Here is a 26,695-nt window from a genome sequence, read left to right on the forward strand (position 1 = left end):
GGTAACATCTGACGATGCTGTTTCCAGTCTGCAGTACTGGTTTTTATTAGCTTCCTGATGAAGTAGTTTGCATTAAATTGTTTACAACCCAGCCACTAGGTAAAGACTTCTCCTCTAACATGACAGTACACCCATAGGGATTTGACAAAGAAACATGACGTGTGACATGAATGAGGTATGAATGGCAATCTGCTAGTGTGAAATCATCAAGAAACAGTAAGAATGGGCAAAGTAATGGCATGTGCAGCTTCTAAAGACACTGGGGTGTGGAAAACCAAGCGCTGCCTCCTGGATGGACCTCAGACATATGCTGGAGGCAGGTTTTTCTCCAGCCCTGACTCCTAGACCTATACCAGAGCTGGCTTGTCTCCAGCCATGGTTCCTAGAAGGACCTTGGACTTATGCTGCAGCTTTGTCTTCAGCTCCATCTCCTGGGTGGACCGTGGGCCTGTGTTGCAGCCTTGTTTCAAGCTGTCTCTTTGTCCTATCTCCTGCTACTCCTGGATAACCCCTGGACCTGATTCATTAACTTCACCTTGTTTGAGTCCATTGATGGACCCTTTAATCAATATCTGTATCTGCATGCCACATTAAGGGAATGCACCCAGTCAATGAAGGCACTGCTTGTACTGGGTTACCCTTGGTTCCTGGCTTGCACCTCAGAGTCCTGTCCAGGCTAAGAGTTCACATGCAACTCCACCCTCAATGCACATGAAAGGAGAAAGTCTGTGAGAGAAAGTATGTGTGAAATCAGTTTAAGTATTGTGTCCAGCTCTAGGGCCCCCAAGATAAGGACTTGTACCTATCAAAGGGAGTCCAGGGGAGGGCCACAAAGGTGATCAGGGGGCTGGAGCACCTCTCCTGTGCAGACAGGCTGAGAGAGCTGGGCTTGTTCGGCCTGGAGAAGAGAAGGCTCTGGGGAGACTTTAGAGCCGCTTCCAGTAGCCAAAGAGGGCCTACAGGAAAGCTGGAGAAGCCCTTTTTACAAGGGCAAGTAGTGATAGAACAAGGGGGAATGGCTTTAAGCTGAAATAGGGGGGTTGAAACTAGGCAATCTTTAATGTCCTTTCCAAAACAAACCGTTCCATGATTCTATGAAAATAAAATCATCTTTCCTTCTGTGTGGTTTTGCATTGAACTTTGCTATGTTAGGCAAACATAAGGAAACAAAACACTCAGGACAACACTGATCTAATAGACAGGTGCAGAGTTTTTTGTACCCTTCATTCTGAAACTTGTTCCCTCATTATATACAAAGGAGACTGATTTATTAATCTTGGAGGGTGAGGGGTACCTAATAATCTGGGCATGATTTTCTTCAAGACAGGGAGCAGATGAGATGAAAAGGTGCAACAAGTAAAGGAGCAGAGTTTCAAGAAACAGTTCATCTTCTGTTGCTTCCATTTGCAGCTTATTATATTGTTTTTATTCTCATGTGTAATACAGTAGAGATCTGTAGAAACAGCTAGGAGCCTAAGCTGCAGAAATGCCATAGCCCCAGAAAATTACACAGATCTTCAAATGAGGCTCTCAGCACTGTTTGGGAAATAAATCCAAATATTTCTCTAAGTGTTTGAAGAGAAGATGCTTTGGCTCCAGAGCAATACGAGAAAATGTACAATCCAATTGATCTGCTTCAGATGCCACAACCATCTGCAACTGCATGTGGCATACACATATTTCTCAGCTTTGCAGACATGTATAATTATGAAAAGCCTTGAATACTTTCAGTAAAATAGATAAACCTTTGATGTGTTCTTTTGGTTGTTTACTTATGTCTCAGCAGCACTCTGTGGAAAGATCTCCTCCTGGAAAGCTCAGGGCGGGGGGCTCTGCGAAGGCACTGTACAGAAGCGCCTGAGAAGCAGCCAATATGAACAACAACGGCTGGCACCAGCGGGGGTCACAGGTGCTTGTCTGAACACAGTATTGTGCAACATCTCCAGGCAGTGTAGGCGACCGCCGCGGCTGTACCAGAGACACGACCGCCATCTGCTGCCACAAACCCAGCCCGACCCATGTAACGCAAACGAGGAGCAGAAATCCCGCAAGAAGCCCCATGTCCACGACCCACCAGCGGCTCCCGTGGGCTTGCGCCTTAGCGTCTCATCTTCATTATTTCTAGCGCTGCTGTCACTTCTTACCTCTTATTTATTTCTGTCAGGTAGAAAGAGCAAACTCCTGTTACCGGTCGTATGAGCTGGCGTGCGGATGGGCAGCTGACCGCAACACTGCACTACATCCTCTGGGGATGCCACACACCATGTGCGATGGGGATGGAGAGGCACACATAGTCAAAGTAACTATACAGCCAGCACACACGCATATACCTGCATATGCACATGTCTGTGCTCACTGCAGCTCAATAGTGCTAACAATTGCTTTCTATGCACCTGAAATACACAGAGTTTATATTCCATGCAAACACTTGGTCCCTTAGTTGGAAGCTTGGATGGAATGCAGACAGGGGTTTTGGTTGTGGGTATTTTCTATGGAAGAGAGCTTGCCAGCACTGAATGATTGATCTGTTGGAATCAGCTCACTAAACTGGGGCAGTCGGCTCTCAGTCCAAGTTTTCTTATCTGGATGCTCTCCCCAAAGGCTGTTTCCCCTGTGATCTAAATCCACCTAATCACTAAGGAAAACCCTTATTGCTTTGCAGACTGTCTTACATACGTTGTTTGCTTTCCTATTAACTCTATAATATCTGAGCGCTGTGCCCGCTGTTCAATATTTAAATACTGTTTTTTCCTCATTTACTATGATGGTGATTTTTTTCATTGCCTTATTTTTAGTAACTTTGGAAGGAAGTTTATTCTTATAAAATAATCCTTTCTTTGCCTCATATTTTCAGAATTCTTATGAACATATTGCTTGCTTAAATAGCTCAACCTACTGTCCATGTATCCTGATACCACATATCAGAGAAGGGTTTTTGTCTATTTCCTGCAATAGCAGAAAATGCACACATGCCAGATATCTCTGTTTTAGAAAGACTTCTAACACTGTCTCACATGGCCATGCATCTCACAAGCAAGTCCAGAAAAACACAAATGGATGAACACACAACTGGGTGGAAACTGGACCCACAGAATATTTAGCAAGAGTACACTGTTGACTTGGCTGGATGCATCAAGCAGAATTCTGCAGGAGTATCTCCATTAAACAACTTGGATGGCAGAACAGACAACTTGCTTACCAAATCCACTGGCTTGGAGGGGCAGGAAGTTTTGCAGGATAAAGTTAGGATCACAATGAACCTGGCAAATTACAGTAGGGGGGAAGAAAATACAAAGGAGGTGCTTTCATTCTCTGCAGAATCACCAACATCGGGAATGGAGGTTGCGGAATTACTGGTCTGATAGCATCACTGAATAAACAGACTTGGTGGTTAGCACAGATGGCAAACCAAACAGGAGTCAGCCATACCACTACAAGAAAGGTAAATACCACCTGGAGTTATATAAAAAAGAATATTTTTTTGCCAGGCAAATGAAGCTATTCTTCTGTTATGCTTGGGGCCAGTAAACCTTCAGTTGGAGTACTGTCTTCTGCTTTGGGTAGAATAAGGAATTAGAGGTTTTATGAGGAAACACTGGAAGAATTGGAGTGGTTTGGCCTAGAGAAAAAGGAGACCCAGTAGGGGGGCCCTAAATATGTGCTCTGTATTTCTAAGGGAGAGGCCAATAAATTCACGTGCTGAAAAGGCTCAGTGGACAACAAAGAGCTGGGTTTGATGTTTGAAACAGATCGCTCATGGTGCAGATAAAAAAACAGTAAGAAAGATTATTGCAGGGCACAACAGCATTGGGTTTTGAGTTTTCAGGCACAGGCTGGACAACGTATGTGTCAGAAATTACCTGAATACAATTGATCCTGCTTTTTGGGTGGGAGGAAGTGGGCAATTCCCATCCTTGTTTCTCTGATACTCCTGTTTGGAGGCAAAGGTCATAATTTAGACATCAAGGTTAGATGTCAAAATTACGTATTGTCAGTACCAGCTAATTACCATCCCAAGACTCTTGCTTTCCATTTCTGTTTAATATATCATTAGGGAAAAAAAAAACAACCCTGTAGTTAATAATTCACATGAAAAGCAGCAATAAAGTAGGCTGGCACCACGCCATGAAAGCTTGATTTGTTCAAACCTGTGTTTTCCAAGTTGTAGGCTTCTTTTGAGCACATCCTGCCAATTTTGCTGATGTCTAAATGGCTGATGATCTAGAGACCTGTCTGTTGGCCATTAGGATGATTCAGTTCATTTAATAAAGGCCATATTAGAACACCCATTTAAGTTACTGCAGAAAGGATCCTGGGTGAACAGGGGAAAGGAAAACTAACACAAATATTACTCACCCAGAAAATGCTAAAACTTGGGCTCTGAACAGCCTTTGATATTTGACCTCTGCAGATGGCCTGTAATTAAGATTCTAATCCTTTTAACACTTAAGCACACTTCACTCAAAATTAGTAAGATTAGTCACATGCCTGAAGTGTGCATGGCTGGGGTGAAAAACTTGTTGAGTACAGCTGGTTAAAAACTTGCAGTGAAGACACTTTCTGGTGGAATATTGTCTTACATTTTCTAAGTCTTTGATAAACAGTTCTAGTCTCAAGTAATTTCCTAATGTGAAGATATTTCATAAAAAATAAACTTAACCAGGTTCCTGCTTAAAAAGTTACACACAAGAAGAATAAATCAATCTGAACTTTTTCAAAAGCGGAAATTACCGGTTCTTGGGAGATTTGAGGGGAGTTATTTTGGTTTTATGTAAGATGTAGTTTTAAATTCACTAACTTTCATGAGTCTTTCAAAGTATATTTGGGGTTAAACATGCACAGAATCAGACAAGTCAGAGAGTTATGAAATGAGTAAGAAACATTTTCTATGTTGGTGCTTATTTAACAGGAGTATCAGTTTGGCTTAAGAGCACAATTTGTTTCTTCTCCTGCTGCTGACAAACCAGCTATACTTGGGAATCCTGACAAGTCTGGTCTGGATCAGTTCATCACATTTGAAACATATGCAAAGATTATGAAGAGTGAACACAATTTGGGAAGTGATTTAAGACACAGGGACGATAGATCTGTAGGCATACATGGCATGGAGGTTCCCATTTGTTGTTGCACATCTGCCAGAAAAGAGACTGGACCACATCAAGGCATTGTGCTGGTGTGTAACATGCGCTAGAACTGGATTTAACTGCCACAGGTGCAATCTGAGAATCCTGACACAGCTCAGCGTCTCTTGCTGCTGCCCTATAAAATGCCTGCAGCATACATTTACACAGCACTATTATTTCTCCCATTGGCCCTAACACAGATATAAATCCCGTCTGATGAAGGACATGTGATATCACACTATTGTCATAAACAAGAAAAGGTAAGGACTGTGGTTAAAGGTTTCCCAAAAGTGGCATGCAACAAACAGCTGCCATGCCATCCCCTGATCTCTTTTAGATGCAGGGAGAGATTTTCCTCATTCATCTTCAAGACTGCAGTCAGCAGAATAAAGACTGCATTTAGCCAAGTATTTTTGCCAGCTCTCACAGGGACCAAAGTAAGCAAACATAAAAGCCACAGAGAGCAACAACCATCGCTCTGTCAATACTGCTGTTGTTATACAGGAATCCGAGTCATACTAAAAGCCCTCTCAAGGAAGCAGTGCAGTGGAGATACAAGAAATTCAAGACAGACCAGGGAAATTCTGATTCAAGAAGCACCACAGCAGTGATGGGGTGGCAGAGAAGACTCCCAGAAAATGGCATCATATCTTTGACAGCACCACCATGGGTAACAGAATGCCAAAACTGAGAGAAAGTTGGTGAACCACTCACTGCCTGTGAAGACAGACTGGAAAGTCTTACAATTAAAAAAATACTTAAGCTGAAAATTTAAAGAAAGTAAAAATACAAAAAGGGCGGTAACCAGAAGAGATGATCTAGGTCTGAGTCAGAAGTAAAAAGTCAGTGCAGTGTCTTATGGAGGTAAGAATTAAAAGGGGAAGTGAGAGAAAGATTAAGTTCTTAAAGGACAAGGGTTTAAACTGGGACCGTGGCCCAGGTGAAAGCAAAGAGAGATCAGTGGAAGCATCACCCTGCTTGCAATGCAAGCATCACAGAAACAACTTCAGGTCTCCCTTAGCTCAAGAACTACAAAAGCCCTGTGAGTTAACTGGTGTGATGCCTCACTCTAAATATTGTCCTGTTCCTCATCTCAGTTAGGGCCACACTGGACACCTTTATCCCAGGCTGCAACATGGCTTATAGCTACATACAGGAAAGGCATTTCAGATACAGAAAAAATAAGGTGAAGGCAGTGAAGAGGCAAAGGGAGATTGGAAAAGGCAGGAACCTGGAGGAACAGAAAGTGAAAAGTGGTCAAGGAATAGCAATGTTAAAGAAGAATTTATGTTAAAGAAGAATGAAATAAAGACGGGAGGGAAAGGAGAGTTTCCTTTCAGTGCCTGTGTTTCTCTAGAAGCAGTGTGTAGTAGAGGAATTTTTCAGATGGATCTCAGATAACAGCTCCTGAAAAGAGCTGACCACTGGTACAAGGGAAGAGTCTTTATTCAGCTACATTGCACAGTTTTCCGGGTTGTGAGAGACTTGGAAGAGTATTTAAACACACACAGAGGGTTTTGTTTGGCCCCTTCGAAGGTCAGCACTGCTCTGGGGAGCCCTGTTTATCAGGAGGCATTCATGGGACCCAGGGCGTGCTGATAGTGCAACCATGACGTGCCTAGAAGCCAAGCACCGTTTTTCAAGGCCCCCATCAACCAAGGAGGGTCGTTGCGGAAACTTAGTACATACTTTTGGTACAGGGTTTCGGCTCGGCTGTGGTCACCTTAGCAGCTGACCTCCCTCCCCGGGAATGCGAGAGGCACTGGGGCAGGTGTTGGGGAGCACCTCAGCCCTCACCCCAAACAGCTTTCCCCCTTCAAGACCCAACAAACCTCACCGCCAGCGGAGGAGCAAGAGCTGTTATTAAATAAACTAGCCACCTGCTTGGTCTATTGACCTGTCCGTACGCCGAGGCCGCGGAGCTGGCGCCCTGTTAGTCTAGGTGACACCAAGCCGCACGAGGGGCCGGAGAGGCAGAACTCTGCGGAGGGCGGAGGGCAGCGAGGGGCGGGGCAGGGGCGGCCCCGGAGGCCGTTGTTAGGCCGCGCCCGGTTCGGCCCTGGACCTCGCTGCTCCGCGGGGCTCCTGGAGAGGCGCCGCTGAGAGGAACAGCACGGGAAACCGCTCCCCCCTCTGCAGCGGAGACGTTTCCTGAGGCGTGGCGTCCGTCACAGTGGAAGTGACGTGCAGGCCGGGTGACGCCGGCGCGAGGCGAGGTGATATAAAGGGTAGGCGGTGGCGGCCGGAAGCGAGCGGAGCGGAGCTGAGCCGAGCGGCGGTGGCGGAGGGGTGGGCTGCGGGTGGGGGGCGCTTCCGTCGGGCGCGGAGGGGAGCGGGGAGGAGGAGGGCCGGTGCCCCAGCCCCTCTCGAGCTGGCCATGGATTTCCACAATATTCTCTTGAAGGCCTCGGAGCAACAGGGGCTGAACTCGGTGCCGGTGAGCTCGGGGGTCGTCAGGGCTGTTGACGGGGAGGGCGGGCTACGTGAGGGCCAGGGCACGGTGACCGCTACAGCCGCTGGGGCGGCGGAGCACCCGGCTGCCCGATCTCTCGTGGCCCCGGGGGGAGCGGTTACTGGGGCCGCGCAGGGAGGAGCTGGCGGGCCCGGCAGCCCTGCGCTCCCCTCACCGGGGGCTGAGGGTCCCGCTTGGGCCGCTGCCCCTCTCCTCGGCCCCTGCCCCGGGGGCCGCCCGAGGAGGCCGGTGTACGGGCCTGGCTGGCCTTCGCGGAGCGGGCCTGGGGCCGCGCCTTCCGCCTCGCCAGCTGAGGTACTCGCTTTAGGGTACCGGAGAGGAGCCGGCGTGGGGGAGGCGAAGCGGGGCCCTTCCTGTCAGCAGGTCTCGGCAGTCTTGGGGCTGGGAAGGGGCTGCCGGAGTTTGCGCTTTCTGGTCGCCGAGATCCCGAGAGAGAAAACGGTGGTGCAGGGGTTGTTGTTAAAAGTTGGCTAAGCCCTTTTGTTTGCTCTGAAAACAGAAGTCTGCCACGTCTCAAATGCAGGTCGGAGACAATATCAAGCTTGGGATGAATATGCTGTGTTTTCCAATACCTTTGTATACATTGCTAAGGGATAACAACTACATGGGGATGACTGGTGAAAGGCATTTGATTTGTTATGAGTATTGCTCAGAAGTTTGTGTTTCAGCAGTTTGTGCTTTAACTCAAACTAAAAGTTTTATGTTGATTCAGTATGAAATAACCCACTTGGCTGAATGAAGCCCTAGGAAGGGCCTGTGGCCTGTCGGTACATTCATATACTGGGTTTCATTCCTTTGACAGGACCCAAATTGTAAGTCGTGTGCTTATTTGGATAAAAGAAAATATTTTCTTTTTTAGTAGCCACGAGCTAGAGAAACACTTTTCCTGTCCTTTAACTGAGTGCCAGAGTCCCATGTTTCTATGATTAGCTTGCTTGTACCAGTATAAATGGGAGGGGTAGTTGTTTTTCTACAGTTTATCCTAAAAAGCAGAAAAAAGTATACTCTTCAGTTCTGACATTGCTGAAGTGGAGACACTGTGGAATTGAGAGTATCTCAGTTTCTGTATCGCTCGTAAAACTTTGGTAATGTTCACCGATACTGTGACTAGTTGACAATATGGACCAGCTGTATGGTAGATAACTTGTCAAATATTACTGTGTTTTAAAAATCTGATAAAATGTATTCAATATCTAGCTTGATTTAGTTTGCCTCTTGACTCTACATAGAGGTCTAATTTGTAACATAAATATGAAAATATCAAATGTATAAATACTTTAAGATAACTAAATATCTATTTATGACTCTTAAAACAACTTGTTCCATTAAATTGTCATTGGGATGTTGTAGTTCTTACTCCAGATGTTTAAAACTTATTTTTATCTATTTAGTTTGCTCTTGCAGCTTTAGTGTAGTGTACTGCTATTTTTTGTCACAAATAGTTACAAGCCATGATGATGAATTGATGAAATCTGCTATGTTCTCTATTGCCGATGTGATGGTAGAGAGAGGCAGTCCTACTTGCTGTGCAATGGATGACAGTTCTGTTACTCTTTTTAGTAAAGGCAAGATTAGGATTTGCATATGCGATTAATTCAATCCATAGCTGGAGCAGTTCAGTTCTAGACAATGTGGCTTTCAACTGTAAAGCTGGCCTTAGTTTTTGAGCAAAAGTGGAGCTGCACTTGGCACTGCCTGAGGTTGTCTTCAGCTGTTAAGCTTCAAAAGGGGGTCTGATCAATGGACATCAAAGTAACTCCAGATTAAAGCTTGTACATAAAATGTGCATATAGGAATATAATTAATTTTAAATATTTTTTTATTAAAAATGCCATATAGGCTAGTAACAACTTACTGGTGTGTCAAGTTAGCAGGTTTCCAGCAATGTCCATTCCTGGGTTAATCACCATATTGCCCGAGTTTTTCTTTGGGAAGTTTAAAGTTTACAGTGCACTAAACTGAATATTCCGTGCCTCTTTTAATGAAAAATAGTAACATGCACTACAGTATATATCTCAAAAGTAGAAACTAGAAAAACTCTATTTAAGACATAATATAGTCTTGTACTGTGGAAGAGGGACCTGCATAAAACAGGTCCCTGTAAAAATGGATCTATTTGTTCATCTCCCTGTGGAAATCCAGATTCAAAAGGAATATTGTTGAAATAAGATTTTCTATACCCTATTAACTGCATCAGGGTTTTTTTCTAAATAAAACAGAAGGTATATGAACTAGTGTAAAGCTATTAATGATGTGTTGCTAATGATCTTCATAGCAGTTGCTGGTAAGAGCCCCAGTTTTTCCTCACATAATGTTCCATAGGGACTCCTGTATCATGTGTGTATATCTTGTTACATGTGTTCATGTTAGCAGCTTATTAGATTTCCAATATGGTCTTGCTTTGATTAGACATGATGTCAATTAGGAGGTCTAATGTTTATTTTAGTAAAATTTTAATACTGTCTATGTTGCTCTTCTCTGTGAAACTGGTATATTCTATTATGCTGCAGCAAGTTTTATGTGACTTGATAGATGTGGGGAAGCACTTTGAGATGTTTGAATGGAAGATATTCTTAAAGCATAAAATTGTATTGCAGTTCAAAGAAAAAACAAAACTCACACACACACTGAGCATAGTTGGAACTGTCATTCTTTTATTTCACCTTCTTTCTACTGTCATTAATAATTTATTAGAAATGATCTCGCGTACCTCGATGTTCCTTTTAACTGAGGCTGGATCTTTGGTGCAAAACATCTGGTACAGAATATCATTCAACCAAGAACAGGTGACCCAAAACTGAAACAGCTGGGCAGCCACGAAGTCTCATTTTAAGTTGGACTGATACATAGTGAGTATTCAAAGTTGCAAAATACCCTCTGGTAAAGTTGACAGATACACCTAGTGACAGGGAGTTAAGTATTTGCAAAGTAAAAGAGTAGCAAAGTCCCAGAGTTTGTTGAGAGGACCCTGTGTCTTTCAGAGCCTGCCCATGAAAATTGTGACCTGCAAGCTGTTTTCCCATAGGGAAGAGAAGCCCTGCAAGAGTACCTGCTGAGAAGCCCTACTGTGAAGTACCGATTGCTATTGTAGAATCAGACTCCTGTTTGATTGGTGTGCATGTGTTTGTTTAGTGTTAAAACGTGTCCCAAACCAGGGCCTACAAATGCTTTGTGTTCTATCAACTTCCACACCAGGAGAACTGCTAGATACATAATGTAAGAAGTTGGCAAGAGTTAGAAGGGCATTTACTCTATTTGACAGAACTTGATAGTTAAGTTACAGGCACTTGCAGACATTTACTAAAATGCATAGAACTTTAAGTTTTTCCTATTCCTAGTGTCTTTGAGTAAGTGGATGAGATGGGGAACACAATACCACTACAGAAAGGGAAGCATGAAGTGTTCTGCTTAATTTTCTTTTTATTATGTGAAGCAACATTTAAGGGAAGAAATTTCTACATTATTTTCAGCTAGTGGTTCAGCTCCTATGTGGTGACAGCAGTTGCAAAATCTTAAAACTGTTTTTGCATGTTTAGGAGTAAGAGGTGTGACCCTTTTGAATTGGTTTTGGGAGGTAACAGTAGGAGCTGATAGTTAAAATTCTTGTCAGTAAAGCCTTTCTCTTGGTATGGGTTAGAACCTGCAAGGAATTGAACAATTTTAAGTAAATGCTTGATAACTACCATCTAGATAACTACCATAACTAGATACTGAAAATAATAGTTGAGAGAAGATTATGTGCACATTCTGAGAAAGCCTAACTGCAGAGCTGTTGATTTTTTAAAAAAAAAAAAAACAAACAAAACCCAGCAGGGTGTCTGCAGGAGCAGACTGTAATAAGGCTGCAGCAGAGGCCCCTGGGCTGTTAACACAAATGACCACTTACAGTTTGGAAAACTGCCTTTTGAGGAACTAGTGTTAGGGCATTGTGAGAGATGAGACACAAACAAGGTTATATGTGTGGCTTAACTGGGTGAATGAACTGTTAGTGATGTTCGGCAACTTCCCATTGGAGAAGGCTGCATGTCTTGATGGATGGTAAGGCAAAACAGTTAAAGTGTTGTAACATCACACAGGGGCCACAACTGGCCAGTGAAAAACAAGCAAACAGAAACCCCCACCCTCTGGGAGCCTCTGCAACTTGCCCATACTAGCTAGCACAAGTAGAATATTCTTTACGTTGTATATGCAAGCACATGGCAGAAATTATTAGCTGCAGAGGTGCTCTACCTGAGAATCAGGTTTGGAAGAATTGATCACTCATATCTTGTGCTGTTACCTTTGTAAATATTGATTTAATGTGAAAAGCAACACTACTTCACTTGCTTGTGTCTGGGTCTAGGCCTTTTAGGGCTTCATTTGGATGCCATGAAGTTTATAGTTATTTTATGGAATCCGTTTTACAGTCCAAGATCTGATAATTGAATGCTGACCTCAAAACAGCTGCAACTGTATCAGGATCATGTGCCATCTTTTAAAGAAAGTCAGTGATTTAAGTGCAAAAGCTTGGTTGCAGGTTGCACAGTTAAACTTGGCACCTGGAGCTTACCTGTGGCTGACCGCTAGACGCTGGCATCTGCATTTAAGGGATGGATGTCTTGTGTATATGTACATAAACTATATCTGATATATCTCACAAGACAGTATGCATGTGTGTGAATGTGTAGGCACATACAGTCTGGTGAGATTTTTAACTACCATATTAATACCAGTGTTTTTTGGTGATTGTTTTTTAATTCATTTCTTTGTTTTGAGGAATACTTTTCTGCTTCTTTGTTACTCATGTAACTTTTTATGCTATGTATCCCATGGAGGACAAAAAATATTCAGGTTTTAGGGGGAAAACAAATAAGATTTTGCACTGTAATGGACTACACCATACTTTTATTATAAAAGTACCATTAGTCGAATTTAGGGAGAGCCAGGTATTGGGTAGATAGTTATGGCAAGATTTGCAGAGGTGAAGATAAAAAAAAAAAGAAACCTCAGGAGAAATACTACTCACAGGTAGGAAAAGACTTGTTATCTCAGGAGGGTACACAGTTGAAGAAAAGCACTGCCATGGCCTTTACTTTTTCCTTTGGGTAAAGCAGAACCCACTTTGTGTATCTCAGCAGTATAGAGTTAGAGGTGTCATCAAGGGCTGCCCAGGGAAATAATCAGTGTTCTGGGAACAGTCCGAGCTGCTCTCTCCTACAGGCTAAACTTTTCTGTTTCTCTTTTGATTTAACCAACTTGGCAATAGCTTTAAAAAGCCAGAATAGTGCAGCTGCTGCTTGGATGATAGTGATAAAGGTTTACAAAATCAGTTCTCACAGTGTGGTGAACTCACTTGTGCAGAGATGAAACTCAATAAATGAGCTTGACAGTAGTAGCTCTTTAATGTGATGAGGCAACATGTCAGGTTTTACGACTGTAGTGTACACTGCAGTCATATCTCTGTAATTTGGTTTTAGTAGTTCTGGAAATTACTTCAGGTGACTACAACTAGGTGGGATTGCAGCTGCTGTTCCTGGAACCAGTTTTGGCAGCAGCTTAGAAATGAGTCTCCGAACCTTGCTTCTTAGTGCATGTATGTACAAGATAATGTATGGGTTTGCATGTTGGTAATTGAAGTAATCCGAGGATCTCTTCATGTACTGCTGTTTCAGTAAATCAAATTAGAATGAAGGCTTCCATTGTGTGATACTGAAATCTAGGAAGTTATGATACTAGCTTGCCTGATTATTATTGCTTCTAAAACATTTGGAGGTAGGTGTTTTAACTATCAGATATTTTAATTTAATTTTTTAGTTACATTTCATAAGGCTACATGAGGATAGGAAGATATTTATGGAATCCTGATTTGTGTGGCTTTATTAATGATGTTGGTTTTATTTGGGACCATATTTTACAGCTCTTATTTGGTGAGGCTCCGAACTTGCCATGCAGAAGATCTTGGTTTATGTTGTAATTTGTCTTACTACTGAAATAAAGAAAACAAACAAACCCCTAAGCCCTAGGGCTGTGTTGGTTTTGTTGTGTTTTAACATACTCTTCTGCTTTCCATCTGCTTCAGGGTTTAACTGGCCTCTGTTGTATTTACCTCTGCAAATGTCTCTTTCTCATTGATTTTTCTTCTCCAGTCTGTTTGTGGGAGGAAGTTCCAGTCTGTTTCTTTCCATGTTATTCCAATAATCGGGACATTTAAGAAAGGTAATGTCTGAACAGGTATAGCACACTAGTGCAGGTGTTTGTTACAGATTTCCATAAGAAAGGTGCTTGCACTCTTAACATTGATTAAAATAATATTTATTGGATATAAGCAGGAGAAGCAAAAGAGGGAGACAGTATAGAGTAACTTTACATCTGCATTGGACAGGCATCTAGGCGTGGCAAGCTGTACAGATCTTGTGTGTGGTGAGGATTGCTAGCATCTTCAGAGCTGTTACAGGATGTTCTTGGAAGTAAGCAGCTCTGTTTCCTCTGCCAAGCAAAAGGGTGGTAGATGAAAACATCCTGCTTCGCTTTAAAATACAGACATAGAAACATACAATAGTTTGGGTTGAAAGAGACCTTTAACAATAATCTAGTCCAACCTGCCTGCAATGAGCAGGGACATCTTCAACTAGAGCAGGTGGCTCAGAGCCACATCTAGCCTGACGTATATGTTTCCAGGGATGGCACATCTGCCACCTCTCTAGGCAGTCTGTTCTGGTGTTGCCCCAGAGAGCACTCTTATAAAAGGTTTTTCTTATATCTAGTCTGAATCTACCCTCTTTTAGTTTAAAGCCAGTAGCCTTGTCCTATTGCTACAGATCCTACTAAAAAGCAAGGTCTTCCACTGGAGCCTTCTCTTTTCCAGGCAAATTGCACCACATGCAGTTGGTACAATTACCAGGTGCCACGTGGGAGCTGCACATTCTGTTGCCATTTGTCTGCTGAGTTCATCCAGTTGTCTTGAGTGATAAGTATAGTAGTGTGCATGCCTGCACCAGTTCAGGTCAGCTGGTATGTGGATCACTTTACTCCTTAATGTACAATAGTCTAAGATCACTGCAGCAACAACTAAAATCAGTGTCACTGTGTTTAGATCCATCTACTAGTTATGTTGGTGAAGTCAGTTCCAATTTACTTTTGGAGTAATTAAATTTTTGGGGTTGATGTATTTATTCATTGAATAAGGCAAGCTGAAACTGAGTGTCCACAAACAAAGCTGAAAAGCCCTAATGGACCTGGAAACCTGTAGCCTGGGATTGCACAGACTCTGGAAGCTTGGGCTTTAGTCTGCTTTTGTTTCCTGCTTGATTTAGAGACTAAGGCTGGACTGAAATATTTGTATTTCATTACTGATACGGTTGTTTCATTCCTTCTCAGTCCAGTGCATTTCATTCATTTCTGTTGGTTTCCCTACCTGTCTTCTGGTTTCCCGTTCATTCCTTCAAAAGCTGAGTGTGTTCTTGAAAAGCTGAGTGTGCTCTTGTTGCAGATGACTGGAAAGCACCTCACTAGAGAGAAGCAGCAATATATTTTAGTTAGGCAAAGTAATAACTTTACAGAGCTCAATAAGTTCCATGGAATTTAACAGAGTTTAACAGTGGTTTGACAAGGTTCAGTAAGCTTGATGGCAAGGTTCACCTTATTAATTACTGCATGGAAAAAAACATTTGAAGGAAAATTGGGTTCAGGTTGGGTTAGAATGATTCACACAGGGACCAGAGACACACAGAGTAAGGAGGTCTCTCCCATTGAATCATTAGGTTCAGAGTGGATCCTCTTGCTTTCTGAACCACTTCTGGAGCCCAGCTGTGGCTGGTTCCAGTCTTAGTCTCAGATTTGGTCAATGGTTTAGGTGTAACGGAATTATCCATGTAATGCTTATAATAACATTGAATAGCTATGTGGATTAGTAATGTTTCATAATACTAATTCAGCATGCTGTCAGTCACTGAGGATCTGTTGTGGGTAAGCGGTCGCTCCATCCTCTAATGAGAGATGTCCATGCTCAAGGGAGCCACCAGACATAAAGTCCAGCTGCAGTTCAGGGAGAGCTCAGACAGGGCCCATCCTGATAATAACGTTTTTAGGGTGAAGTAAGTAGTTGGCTGCTTGTCAATAACATAAACAAGATGGGGGGGTTTCTAGGTCGCAAGTTCACCCCAAAGATATGAGGCCTGTTGCTCCTTAGCATGAACCAAAATACAGCTGTGAGTTAAGTGTATCCATCACAGCTCTGCTTCAGTGGGAATTCATGTGTGTTTATCCTGTACCATCCCTGCCTAAAGTCAAGTACATGACTGTTATGCAACTTGTCAGTTTTAAAAACTTCTAAGATTTTTACATTTCTTAATTTTTCTGACATATTTCTTTTTTCTTTACAGAAAAGGTACAGTTTGGCTGTTGGTCCTCCCAAAAAGGTTCCGAAAGTCAAGGGTGTAGAGTCTGCAGCAGTGCAGGCATTCCTCAGACGGCAAGAAGAAGAGAAAAGAAAGAAAGGTAGCAGCTCAAAATATTTCCTGTGGGAGACTTCCATTGACCTTGAGACTCTGTCACCTTACTAAAAGCTCTAGCAAATACAGCTACACATCTGTTTCTGGAATTTATGTACCTAACATGCTGAGGGAAAGCCAGGACTAAGTAAAGACTAGGGATTTTTTGCATGACTGAAGTATCAGCTATACTAGTATTTGCTGTTGGAGATGAGTAGGTAAGGAGAAAGAGGTATTGCAAGAAATCATCTGGACTTTTGGTAACTTCACTTTGAAAAGCTTTGTGCGTGGAAAAATGGTAAAAGTTCTTGTTGTGTCTTAATCTAATGTATTGGTGCAGTCTGAATTTCACATTTGTAAAGCAGCAGCTTTGTTTGAGCCACAGTTTTTCCACTGTATTGTATTTCCTTTAAATAGTCTGTAAAATAAGCTAATACTGTGTTGCTTCTGATATTAATGCTTTGATAGAGGTAACCAAATCTGATGGACTGGATGACCCAGGTGTTATTCTTCCTCTTCTGGTCCTGTAATGAGCCTGCTCCTTATTCCCTGTATTGTGGTCCAGCCAGAAGCAAGACTGAACATGAATTCCACATAGGCATGCACACACACTCTGTACAGTCATGGCCCTTGACAACACAATAACATAGGTAGGGGGTGTTACCTTTACAGGTAACACCCAAAGCATGAGTAGGTCGATCCATTTTCTAGGAATTGATGCTTTTTCTGAGTGTTTTCTGGTATTTGGCACCTACTCCCTTGGTCTCCCCAGTACCTGACATTCAAACATCTCATTCTATTCACCAGCTAGTTCAGACTGAATTTTACATCAGCAGATCACATGCAGGCTTGAGCTAGAGAGCATAGCTGTGAAGAAATTAGCTAAAAACAGTTCAGTAAAAATATAGGACAGACTATAGAGATAGGGCACAGTTCTCTGTCAGACAAATGTAGCCACCACCAGTTTGTTTATGTGTGGCTGGCTCCTCTCTCCCCTACACCCTTCTAAACACACTCAGTGTGTTTTCTGGTTCTTATTCCCCCAGTGCTCTCTGATTTCCTCCATTTCCTCATTTCCTGTAAACATCTGACAGTCAATTCTGTACTGTCTCAAGGTTCTCTTGCTCAGTCTCAGAACTCCTTCCATTACCCAGAAATTCCCTAAGTCGTGTACCTCCTCACACAGTAGTTCTCCTTAGTTTGCATAGCTTTCTGGAGAGCTGCTTTGGTTGAATAACCTTAATGGGTTTTGCAGTAGCAGTATTTGACTTAATTGTTCACCTTTGTTTGTAAGAGTAGCTTGTTCAGGTGGGTTAGCTATAGTCTATTTTGAATAGCTGTTAGCCAGATATCTAAATTACTGTCCTAAATGTCTTATCTCGAAGAAATTTAAATAAAGGAGTGCTTTTGCATACTTTTCTCCTGGTTTTCTTTTACAGCACTGGAAGAAAGAAGAAAGAAAGAACAGCTCTTGGCTAGACGCATTGAACTTAAACATGACAGAAAGGCAAGAGCTATGGCCTCAAGGACAAAGGATAATTTTTATGGTTATAATGGCATTCCTGTTGAAGAGAAGCCTAAAAAGAGGAGGACTTGTGAAAATGTTGCTCAAGCCCCAGAGGCTGAGTACGCAACAGAAGAGGAAACTGAGCAACCTGAATATAGTCACACTGAATCTGAGCATGAGCAAGAATATGAAGAGAAACCATCCAAAGCTGCAATGAAACCAAAGGCACCTCCCAAAAGTGCACCAGCACCTCTGAACTTTGCAGAGCTCTTAAGGCTTGCTGAAAAAAAGCAGTATGAACCGGTGGAAATAAAACCAGTGAAAAAAGTAGAAGAGAGACCCAGAACAGCAGAAGAATTGAGAGAGAGGGAGTACTTAGGGCGCAAAAACAAAAGAGTAGAAATGCACAGGAAAACCGAGAAGGAGGTTAAGAATACAGGGATATCCAGTTCTTCCAAAAAAGTGACCTCTCAGAAAGAATCTGTGAATGCAAAGCTTAACAAAAGCTCAGTAGATAAACATTCCACACCAAAAAGCAGTCTGACATCTTCTATCAGTGGTACTGATAAGAAATCCAAAACACCAGCACTGGCTGAAAAATATTCACGATCATCATCTTCCTCCAGATTTGATCAAACGGGAAAAAACTCACAAAATGGCTCCTTAAAAAGCTCTCCTGGTAGCAGTCATGGTAAATTGCCTGTTAATGGTATTGGAAGGTCTGGCTCAAGTTCTCATGTGCCACCCTCAAAAGCAACAGCCAATGGGGCTCAGAGGCCTCTGTCTGCTAAAGAATCCAGCCTAAAAAAGTCTGCCCATATGAAATCGGGAAATACTGCATTCCTTCAGCATGGAATTAACTCCAGTGCAAAGCGATCAGGCAGCAGCTTAGGGAAAGGAGGACCTGGGCATCCAGGTGGTGGTTCAAGTACAGGACCTGGGCGATCAAGCAGCAATTCTGGTGTGGGACCTGGAAGGCCGGGAAGTGGTTTAAGCCCAGGACCTGGGCGACTGGGCAGTGGTTCAAGCATGAAACCTGGAAAGTCAGGCAGCTCAAGCACAGGACCTGGGCGACCAGGCAGCAGCTCAGGCACAGGACTTGGGCAACCAGGCAGCAGCTTGGGCACTGGGCCAGGAAGGCCAGCCATCAGCACGAGTACGGGACCTGGTCGACCAGGCGGCAGCAGCACGAGTACGGGACCTGGTCGACCAGGCGGCAGCAGCACGAGTACAGGACCTGGTCGACCAGGCGGCAGCAGCATGAGTACGGGACCTGGTCGACCAGGCGGCAGCAGCACGAGTACGGGACCTGGTCGACCAGGCAGCAGCACGAGTACGGGACCAGGAAGGCCAGGCATCAGACCAAGTACTGGACCTGGTCGACCAGGCAGCAGCATGGGTACGGAACCAGGAAGGCCAGGAGTCGGTTCAGGCATGGGAGCCAAGCGACCAGGCAGCAGTTTGGGAACAGGACCAGGAAGACCAGGCATCGGCCCAAGTGCGGGACCTGGGCGACCAGGCAGTGGTTTGGGTACTACTGTAAAACCGAAGTGTACTGTTGTATCAGAAACTATTTCTTCTAAAAACTTAGTAACAAGACCCAGCAATGGACAGATAAATGGCATGAGATCTTTTCAAGGTCGTAGACCTGTGTTTCATCCCCAAGGTATGAAATTCCAGAGCAAATTTTTTTCAGTTATTTGGTTTATATTTTTAAAGTATGTATGTGTTTATGTCACAGAGGGCCTTTGACAATTATAGGTGCAATTAGGAAGTCTTGGACAAAATACCATATTTCACAGTAGAATGTTTGTTTTCTGCTTTGCAATTTCTAGTTTATTTTTTACCTGTGCTCATGTTTCTTGAAATCCAGACTGGGATGTGAAGTATTACAGGAAAGAAAACTAAGCAGCCTATGATAGGTGTTGATATATGAATGCTGTTAGAAGGAAAAGAATTAAAGGATTCACTTCCTGTATTGTTTAATTATGCTTAGTCTTTAAAATTCTAATGTCTTAAATAATGGATGTTTAAAGTGGTACATAAAAACTAAAACCACACAGCAAACCTGTGACTGAAATGTACATATTTTGGAAAATTCACCTTAACAGTAAGCAAGCTGTTCTGAAAAGTTGTTTCTGAACAGGAACAAGCAGCATGAACCCTATCTAACAAATAAGTGCCTAGAAAGCCTTGAACAAGAGCATAGACTTCTGCCTGACAGTTTCCTCAGGTTGGCATCATTGGTGATACTAAGATGTAATCTTCTAAAGCACAACTTAGGGAAAGTATTTCCTGTTACTGAGTTTCTGAGAATTGTTAGTTAACTTGAGGCAGACATTTTCCACCTTGAAGCCTGGAGCTGTAAAACTGCTGTGTCCAAAGCATACCGAGGAGAAGTACTGTCAAATCAATGTTATATTAATGCTATTAATTAATGATTTTTTTTTTTACTCTCCTGTCAATTAGGGCTTGGGAGACCACCTATTAGTTACAAGAGACAAATAGATGATGGTGATGATGATGATGATGATGAATATGACTCTGAAATGGATGACTTCATTGAAGATGAAGGGGAACCCCAGGAAGAAATATCAAAACATATTCGGGAAATATTTGGCTATGACCGGAAAAGGTAAGCAAATGTTAATTTTAAGGTATTGCAGAGCAATCAACAGAAATCAGTATAGTTCAAATATAAATGTTTTTGAATTAGAGGAAGTGCTGGTATCCAAAACTGGGTTTGCATTGCAGAAATTTAACAATCATTAGAACTGCGTCTGTGCTAAAGGGACCTTGAATTTTCACACTGCTACCACGTTCAGTAACATTTGATGCAGTAGAACATAGCTGGAAAACAATACAGCTTCTTCAATGTCTCACCTGTATAAATCATAGTAACTTCTTTCCATTACTGGATTTTAAATGGTTTCCATAGCAGTCTGTAGTATTTCAGAATTCATCAAATGTTGCTGCCTGAATATGAACTGCTAAATGTAATAGTGCTAGCTACTCTGTAAGAGGATCTAACTTGATATGATTAGGAACTGCTGGGAAGTGAAGGCTGCTCTTTGGCTATTTAAGTACTTCCCTCTTGTCTGACAAAGTATAAGGAAGCAAGCATTTTAAAGGCTTGTAATATAGATTCTTTCAAAACTTTAAAATCTGTGTGGGGCAAGGTAATTATTTCTAAGAAGTGATGTGAATTCATAACTGAATTGTACATGATTGTAGTTTTTATTGTGCTGAAAACTAATATTTAATTTCCAGATACAAAGATGAAAGTGATTATGCCTTACGCTATATGGAGAGCAGCTGGAGAGAGCAACAGAAAGAAGAAGCTAGGAGGTATGCACGAATTTAAAACTGATAGAAAGAGGGAAGACCCCATTGCCAAGGCATGGGGCTGAATTAGAGTGGATATTTGCCACTTTTTATTGCAGAGATAAATATGTCTTAGTGTTACTTGTAAGAGAGCTTTGGTAAAGATGAAAGCCAGCCTGTGGTGGGTACAGTAAATACATCTTGTATGTTCATTCTCATGCATCACAAACTCTGCTTATTAAAAACAAAAAAAAAGCCCCACACAAAAATGCAAACTTATGCCCAAAAATCTATTTAAAAATACTTCTGCTGAAATATGAAACCCATCAATTTGTCCCAAACTTTATATTCTGCTAGTTTGAGGACTGGAAGGAGGTGGGGCTTTTTTGGGTGGTGGGTGTGTGTGTGTTATTTATAGACATGTGTTTGTGTGCATATTTTGTTGTTTGAAGTACTCTGAACTTTTGCAATCAGTGATTTAGAATACAAATATTGTATTTTCACTGGTTTTGCCCTCTAGACCTATACAGCTCCTGTTACTATAAAACCTGTTGATCATAAACTGATTTACTTTGGATTTTAATGGCTGATGGGACAAGCTTTGTGTAAGTTATAAAAGGTTTTTGTAGATAGTGGGAAATACTGGAATATACTGACCTAACAAATGGTTTTTGTTCAACTGAAACTTTATTATTCAGAAGGTGCCTTGAGCATTGGAAACTTGCATCTTTTTGAAGTTACAGTCAGTGTCCTTATTTGTCCTTGTCCCTGGTGAATAGTTGCAGCTCATGCAGAGCTATAGTCTGTTAAATGGAGTAAGAGGAAATAGCTGTAATATTACAATGATATTGCTATTAACTGTAGTCTGTGAAGATCAAGAGTGAGGTTTTGCAGAATTGGAAATCTATGTGTGCAGCATAAAGGAAGGGGAGATAAGGAACTTGAGTAAAATTGGGTTTAATTATTTTTCCATGCTTAGGTGCTTTTTAATTGAGAGTTTGGTTAAAAGCAACCTTGAAAAGAGGAACTACTTCTAAGAAAACAATCCCACCAAAATTGTAATTGTTAAGTTCTAAGTTGAAATGAAAAAATATCTCAAGCCAGTTTCATCACGAAGATCCCTGATGTGTTTGTTTCTATTCTTAATTGAAAAGATTGCAGTTTTCTGAATTCAGGATGACTTTGCTGTGCTTGTTTAGGCATAAAATCCATTTTATAGCCTGTATTGGAGCAGTTTAGCCCAAAAGAGTTGAATCCTCGTTGTCATGTGGCTCAGCCTTCTGCATTGAGGTGCATGCTATGCTGCCTTATGTTGCTCCATAATGAACTATGAGTGTGCAAATGCACTTGGCTGGGCTGCAAAAGAAGCAAAAGCTGATAAGGAAGTTACCAATAGCTGGTAACTTTGCTGCACCCATTCCTAGTATCAAACCAACAAGACTATCCTGCCCTTATTTGTTGAAGAGGAGAACAGCTGTTGCAGATACTGTTCTCAGTATCACTTTCAACATACTGACCTCTAGGAAGCTGCAGAAATCATGCAGGGATGTAGCTAAACACAATGTATTAGAGTTTCTTCCATGGGCCTGTTCACAAGAGCTAGGTGGGGTGAGGATGGAGCAATGTTGTGCCTGTAGCTACCTCAATGGTGCCTCAAGCCAGGAAGCTGCAACAAGTCGTTTGCTTCATTACTGTTTGACATTATCTATTGTCTCCCTTGCCAGTGTAAAAGGTCTATTTAGGTGGCTCTCAGAAGCTGATCAGAGTCAGTCCTGCTATGACTTGTATGTAAGAGCTACATTGGCAGGAATTGATGGATGTGTTTCAGCAGCTTCTTTTTGGGAAAAAAAATACTTTTCATATTAAAATCACTTTTTTACCATTTTACTTTCTTAAAGTAACTTTTCCTTCCAAAGATTTTATTCTAATTTCATATCTTGATTTCTTAAAGCTGTATTCTTGGTATAATTAAAAAAAAACTTGATTGTTGAACTTTTGTAAAGTTTTTGCTCAAATCAGATGTAATTTTAACATTGTTTTTGTTGGGGGATGGATAAAAGTCAAGCTTCATGTTTCTTGAGTAGTTGTGTAAAGAATTTAATCTTATTTGGCAGCTTAAGGCTCGGTGTTCAGGAGGACTTAGAAGAATTGAGACGGGAAGAAGAAGAATTAAAACGCAAGAGACAGTCTAAGAAGATGAGGACACATTAACTGACTGATGGTGTTGACTTTGTCATGTTTCTGTTACCCTCTGCTTCCATACATCTCTTATTCTACTTCAGTTTCCGTTTGCTTCTTAGAGGGCAAATAATATTTAAAGGGATAAAGTACTGAAAAGCAAGGCTTTAGTTTGACTTAAATAAGATATTTATTTTTAATACTTGCCAGGGTTGTTTTTTATTAAGAAATTAATGCACTAATGCGTATTAAGTGGAATAAAATAAATAGATGTTTCCATTAATTAAACCTGTTCAAGATGCCAGCAGAAATATTGACTAGCTATGCACTGATTCAGAACTAATCAGCATATAGAGGTAAACCAATTTTATATTCACTTGAAAGACTAGAATATCATTCTTGTTCCTTAATATTTCTTGAGACTTGGAGAAATTGCTTTATATCCTATTCTCCGTCCCAGCTTGAGCCTCGAAGTATTAAGATGTCATCATCTCTTCAGAAGCGGCTTGGGTATAAATTCAGCGCTTGCCACAGATGTTCAAAGCAATAAAGTGCTGCATATTTTCTGATTTGAAGACCCATAAAACCAATTTGAGTCTCTTTTATTTCTAAACAGAAAAGTGCATATCATTTGGAAACTGTTACAGACGTGGCCAAAAGATTACATTGGGTTTTGCTGTGTCTGGATTTCCAATACAAATCTAATTCAGGATGATAAATACACGCCCTGAAAACAGGAATTCCTAATGCTTGTATGTAACATGTGCTTTTGGGCTCAAGCATACGCTTGGAAGTTCTTTTCCTGCCCTGTAAATCTTCCCATTTGCTTAATAGCTTCTGCTGCTTTACAGACTGTGTTTGGTGCACGTTTTTTTTTCCTTGCATTAAACATCCAATGTGTTAAATGATTTACAATGTGAAGCAGTCATTTATCTAATTAGGTTTTATTTAGAAAGCACATCAGAATTAAGTTTTGTTAGAAAGTATTTGCAGCTCTTCAATATTAACAACTTCTTTTTGACTGGTTAGTACTTGTGATTAATTTCATCAAACCAAGAAGCTAAAATGTTATATACAGCAGGAAATCTAGTTCAGTTACTTACTTTAATGCCCATATTTGCACATTATTTCTAACTATGCACTTAAAGACTGTTTGTTTCAGTAACTGAATTTGTTTACAGTCAGCACAGGGCTTATGTAGGTCTACAGGAGTTGTACTGGAAGTCTGAAGCTCAAATCTGATGTTGCACCTGCTTTTGATTTCCCCAGGTCGCCCTTCAAAGTTCACCAGTACCACTACTCAGCTTTGCCTCAAGCTCCAGGACTCCATTGATAGTACCTCTGGCTTCAGCTGCTGAGGCTGTTATGTTTTAATGCTAGGTGTACTTGGAAAAGTACAAAAAGGGAGGAAGTAAAGCAATACAAATGAAAAATTATCCCATAGGAAAGGTTCCCTTGTTGTTTTTCTATCAGGGCTATTCTGAACAATGATGCTTTTAGGAAGCAGTTCAGATAGCAACATATAAGGAGCAATCTTAGAAGCTGCTGAAGTTTAAATGTCTGATTCTTAATGTAAGAAAAAACAGATTGGCCTTTTTAAGATGTTTTCTCTCAATGGTGTAGCATTTCACTGCCTCAGTAAAACACTGACATGAGTAAGCTATTGGCATAGATTCTATAAACTAATTCAGTATTATCTGACAGGGAGCCCAGGTAAAGATACCATCATCCTTGCTCTCTATGTATTTTTTAACTTTCTATGTTAACTAACAAAAACCATTTATCAGTGTATGCACTTGAGACCATGCAAGATAGCATAACCTCTCTGCTTGTCTAAAGTGTGTTGTATTCACCCTGGTACATTGGGACTATCTGAAATTTTCTGTTGTAATTCCTAGAGTTATTCATTCAAGACCGTGAACACTGGGACCATGATCAAGTTACTGGGTTTTTGCTTTTTAATTCTTTTTAGCTGGAGAAAGGCTCTAGGTCTGCCAAACCTGATAGCTAGATCAGCTGTGAGCAACTTCCTGCCTGGCTGGGAAAAGTCTCTTACGAAGCAAAAGAAATATATTCAGAATTGGTTCAATTGGAAATTGAATCGGCATTTCAGATAAATACAGGTTAAATAAACCCCAGTTATTTCACCTTCCTGATTTTATTTTTTTTTTTTTACCATGCAAGATCTGTTAACTTTCTTAATCTGTAAAGCACTTTGTCCTTTAAATGGTGACTGGAATGTACTCTGCTAGCCTCCCTAAAATACTGTTACAACTGTTTCTTCACACAATGATCATTGCTTAAATTTTGTTGATTTCATGTGAAAAACTGTTCAATGACACGTTTATAATTTTACAGTCAATAAGTACTTTCTCATATTTGGCATGGGATGCTAATGGGTTTCAAATTTGGTACAAATGTTTGGGGTTTAATGTTTGCATTTGCTGCATATTTGTAAATTGGCTATGAGGAACTAAGGTTTTAGGGTTTAATTCCTGACCTTGTATCCAAAAACATGTTTACTGTTTGCCGATTAGTAGTATTAATCTAATGAGAGTACTTCAGTGCTTGTCCAAAGTGCATCTGAATTTGAGGTTAAGAAAAACTGGAAGAATGCTCATATTGGTTTATGAGGATCTGATGTTAAACTAATGGTTTAATTGTATTTAATGAGATTCTGGTTTGGTTTGTAGATTCTTAATTCACTGTTTGACAATGTGCCTTTTTCACTAAATTGTGTCAAAAAAATAATGAATGTAGGAGTATAAAAAGGTTGGTTGGTTTCTGCTATCTCAGATTCTGTATCCTTAAACTTGACAGTATGAAATTACATACTTTTCATAAAACCCTTCCAGGTCTGGATTTGATTGCGCAATTACAGTAGCTACTTCTTTACTGTTAATGCTAAATCAAATGAAGGGCACTTTCTATTGATGACTACTTTTTGAAAATGTCTTGTATTTACACTTGAGCTGTATTTCACTCTACAGCGACGTCTTTTGGAGGCCAGGGTTTTGCATATCACAGGAAGCCTTAGTGTGCAACTCTGTGCTGTGCTTTAAAATAAAAATCTTTCAAGAAGCATATGAGATCTCTATGGAAATCTGGATTTATTTTTATGTAAAGCCCAAAGTATTGTCCAGGGAAACAAATTTTCTATTATTTTTGCATTTTGTAACATAATCTAGTAACTGACGCATATTTCTAGATAGAGCGTTATTTCTGGAGACCAAAACATGTCAGAAAGAAAATAAATATATGGAGAGACTGGTGTTTAAATTGTGATGAATGTACTATTTATTTTGGTGAGTGGGTTTGATGCAATGTTAAAGTGTTAGTGTGTAAATAAGGGTGCTTCTAGTTTTAGCCAATGATTTATTTTTTTTTTTCCTTTGGGGATATCATTTGTGCACAATGTCTTTTTGCACAATGTCTTTTTACACAATGTGACAAATCAGGTTAAAAACTCTTACATGGCTTAACTGTTTTCTGGTGCTGTCAAAGTGTACACTTTTGCACACACCAAATGCATATAAGTTTTGCAGAGTATGTATACAATAAATTACAGGCATTAAACATTTTACTGCTATTTCTCACTGGTTTACTTTATGGAAGAGTTTTC

At 41.2% G+C, this 26,695-nt stretch overlaps 1 protein-coding gene and 1 long non-coding RNA gene across 3 annotated transcripts; both read left to right on the forward strand.

Moving 5' to 3' along the window:
* The first annotated feature begins 729 nt into the window (after positions 1–729).
* On the forward strand, positions 730–2,886 carry LOC134168440 (uncharacterized). The gene is made up of 2 exons (XR_009966547.1): positions 730–2,020; positions 2,165–2,886. It is a non-coding gene; the product is annotated as an uncharacterized LOC134168440 (long non-coding RNA).
* Positions 2,887–7,407: 4,521 nt separating this feature from the next.
* SPTY2D1 (SPT2 chromatin protein domain containing 1) lies at positions 7,408–26,656 on the forward strand. Of its 2 annotated transcripts, XM_062628155.1 has the most exons (7): positions 7,408–7,560; positions 15,957–16,071; positions 17,504–18,739; positions 18,917–19,237; positions 20,041–20,206; positions 20,842–20,919; positions 23,010–26,656. In XM_062628155.1, the coding sequence occupies exons 1-7, from the start codon at positions 7,501–7,503 to the stop codon at positions 23,104–23,106; spliced, it is 2,073 nt and encodes a 690-aa protein (XP_062484139.1). In that variant the 5' UTR covers positions 7,408–7,500; the 3' UTR covers positions 23,107–26,656. The 2 variants fall into 2 exon arrangements, with proteins under 2 accessions (XP_062484139.1, XP_062484140.1); XM_062628156.1 differs by having other exon boundaries at positions 17,504–19,237.
* Positions 26,657–26,695: the final 39 nt, after the last annotated feature.

Source organism: Pezoporus occidentalis, unplaced genomic scaffold (assembly GCF_034315485.1).
Source record: "Pezoporus occidentalis ecotype Australia unplaced genomic scaffold, CSIRO_AGI_Poc_V1 ctg31, whole genome shotgun sequence".
NCBI classification, from domain to species: Eukaryota; Metazoa; Chordata; class Aves; order Psittaciformes; family Psittacidae; genus Pezoporus; species Pezoporus occidentalis.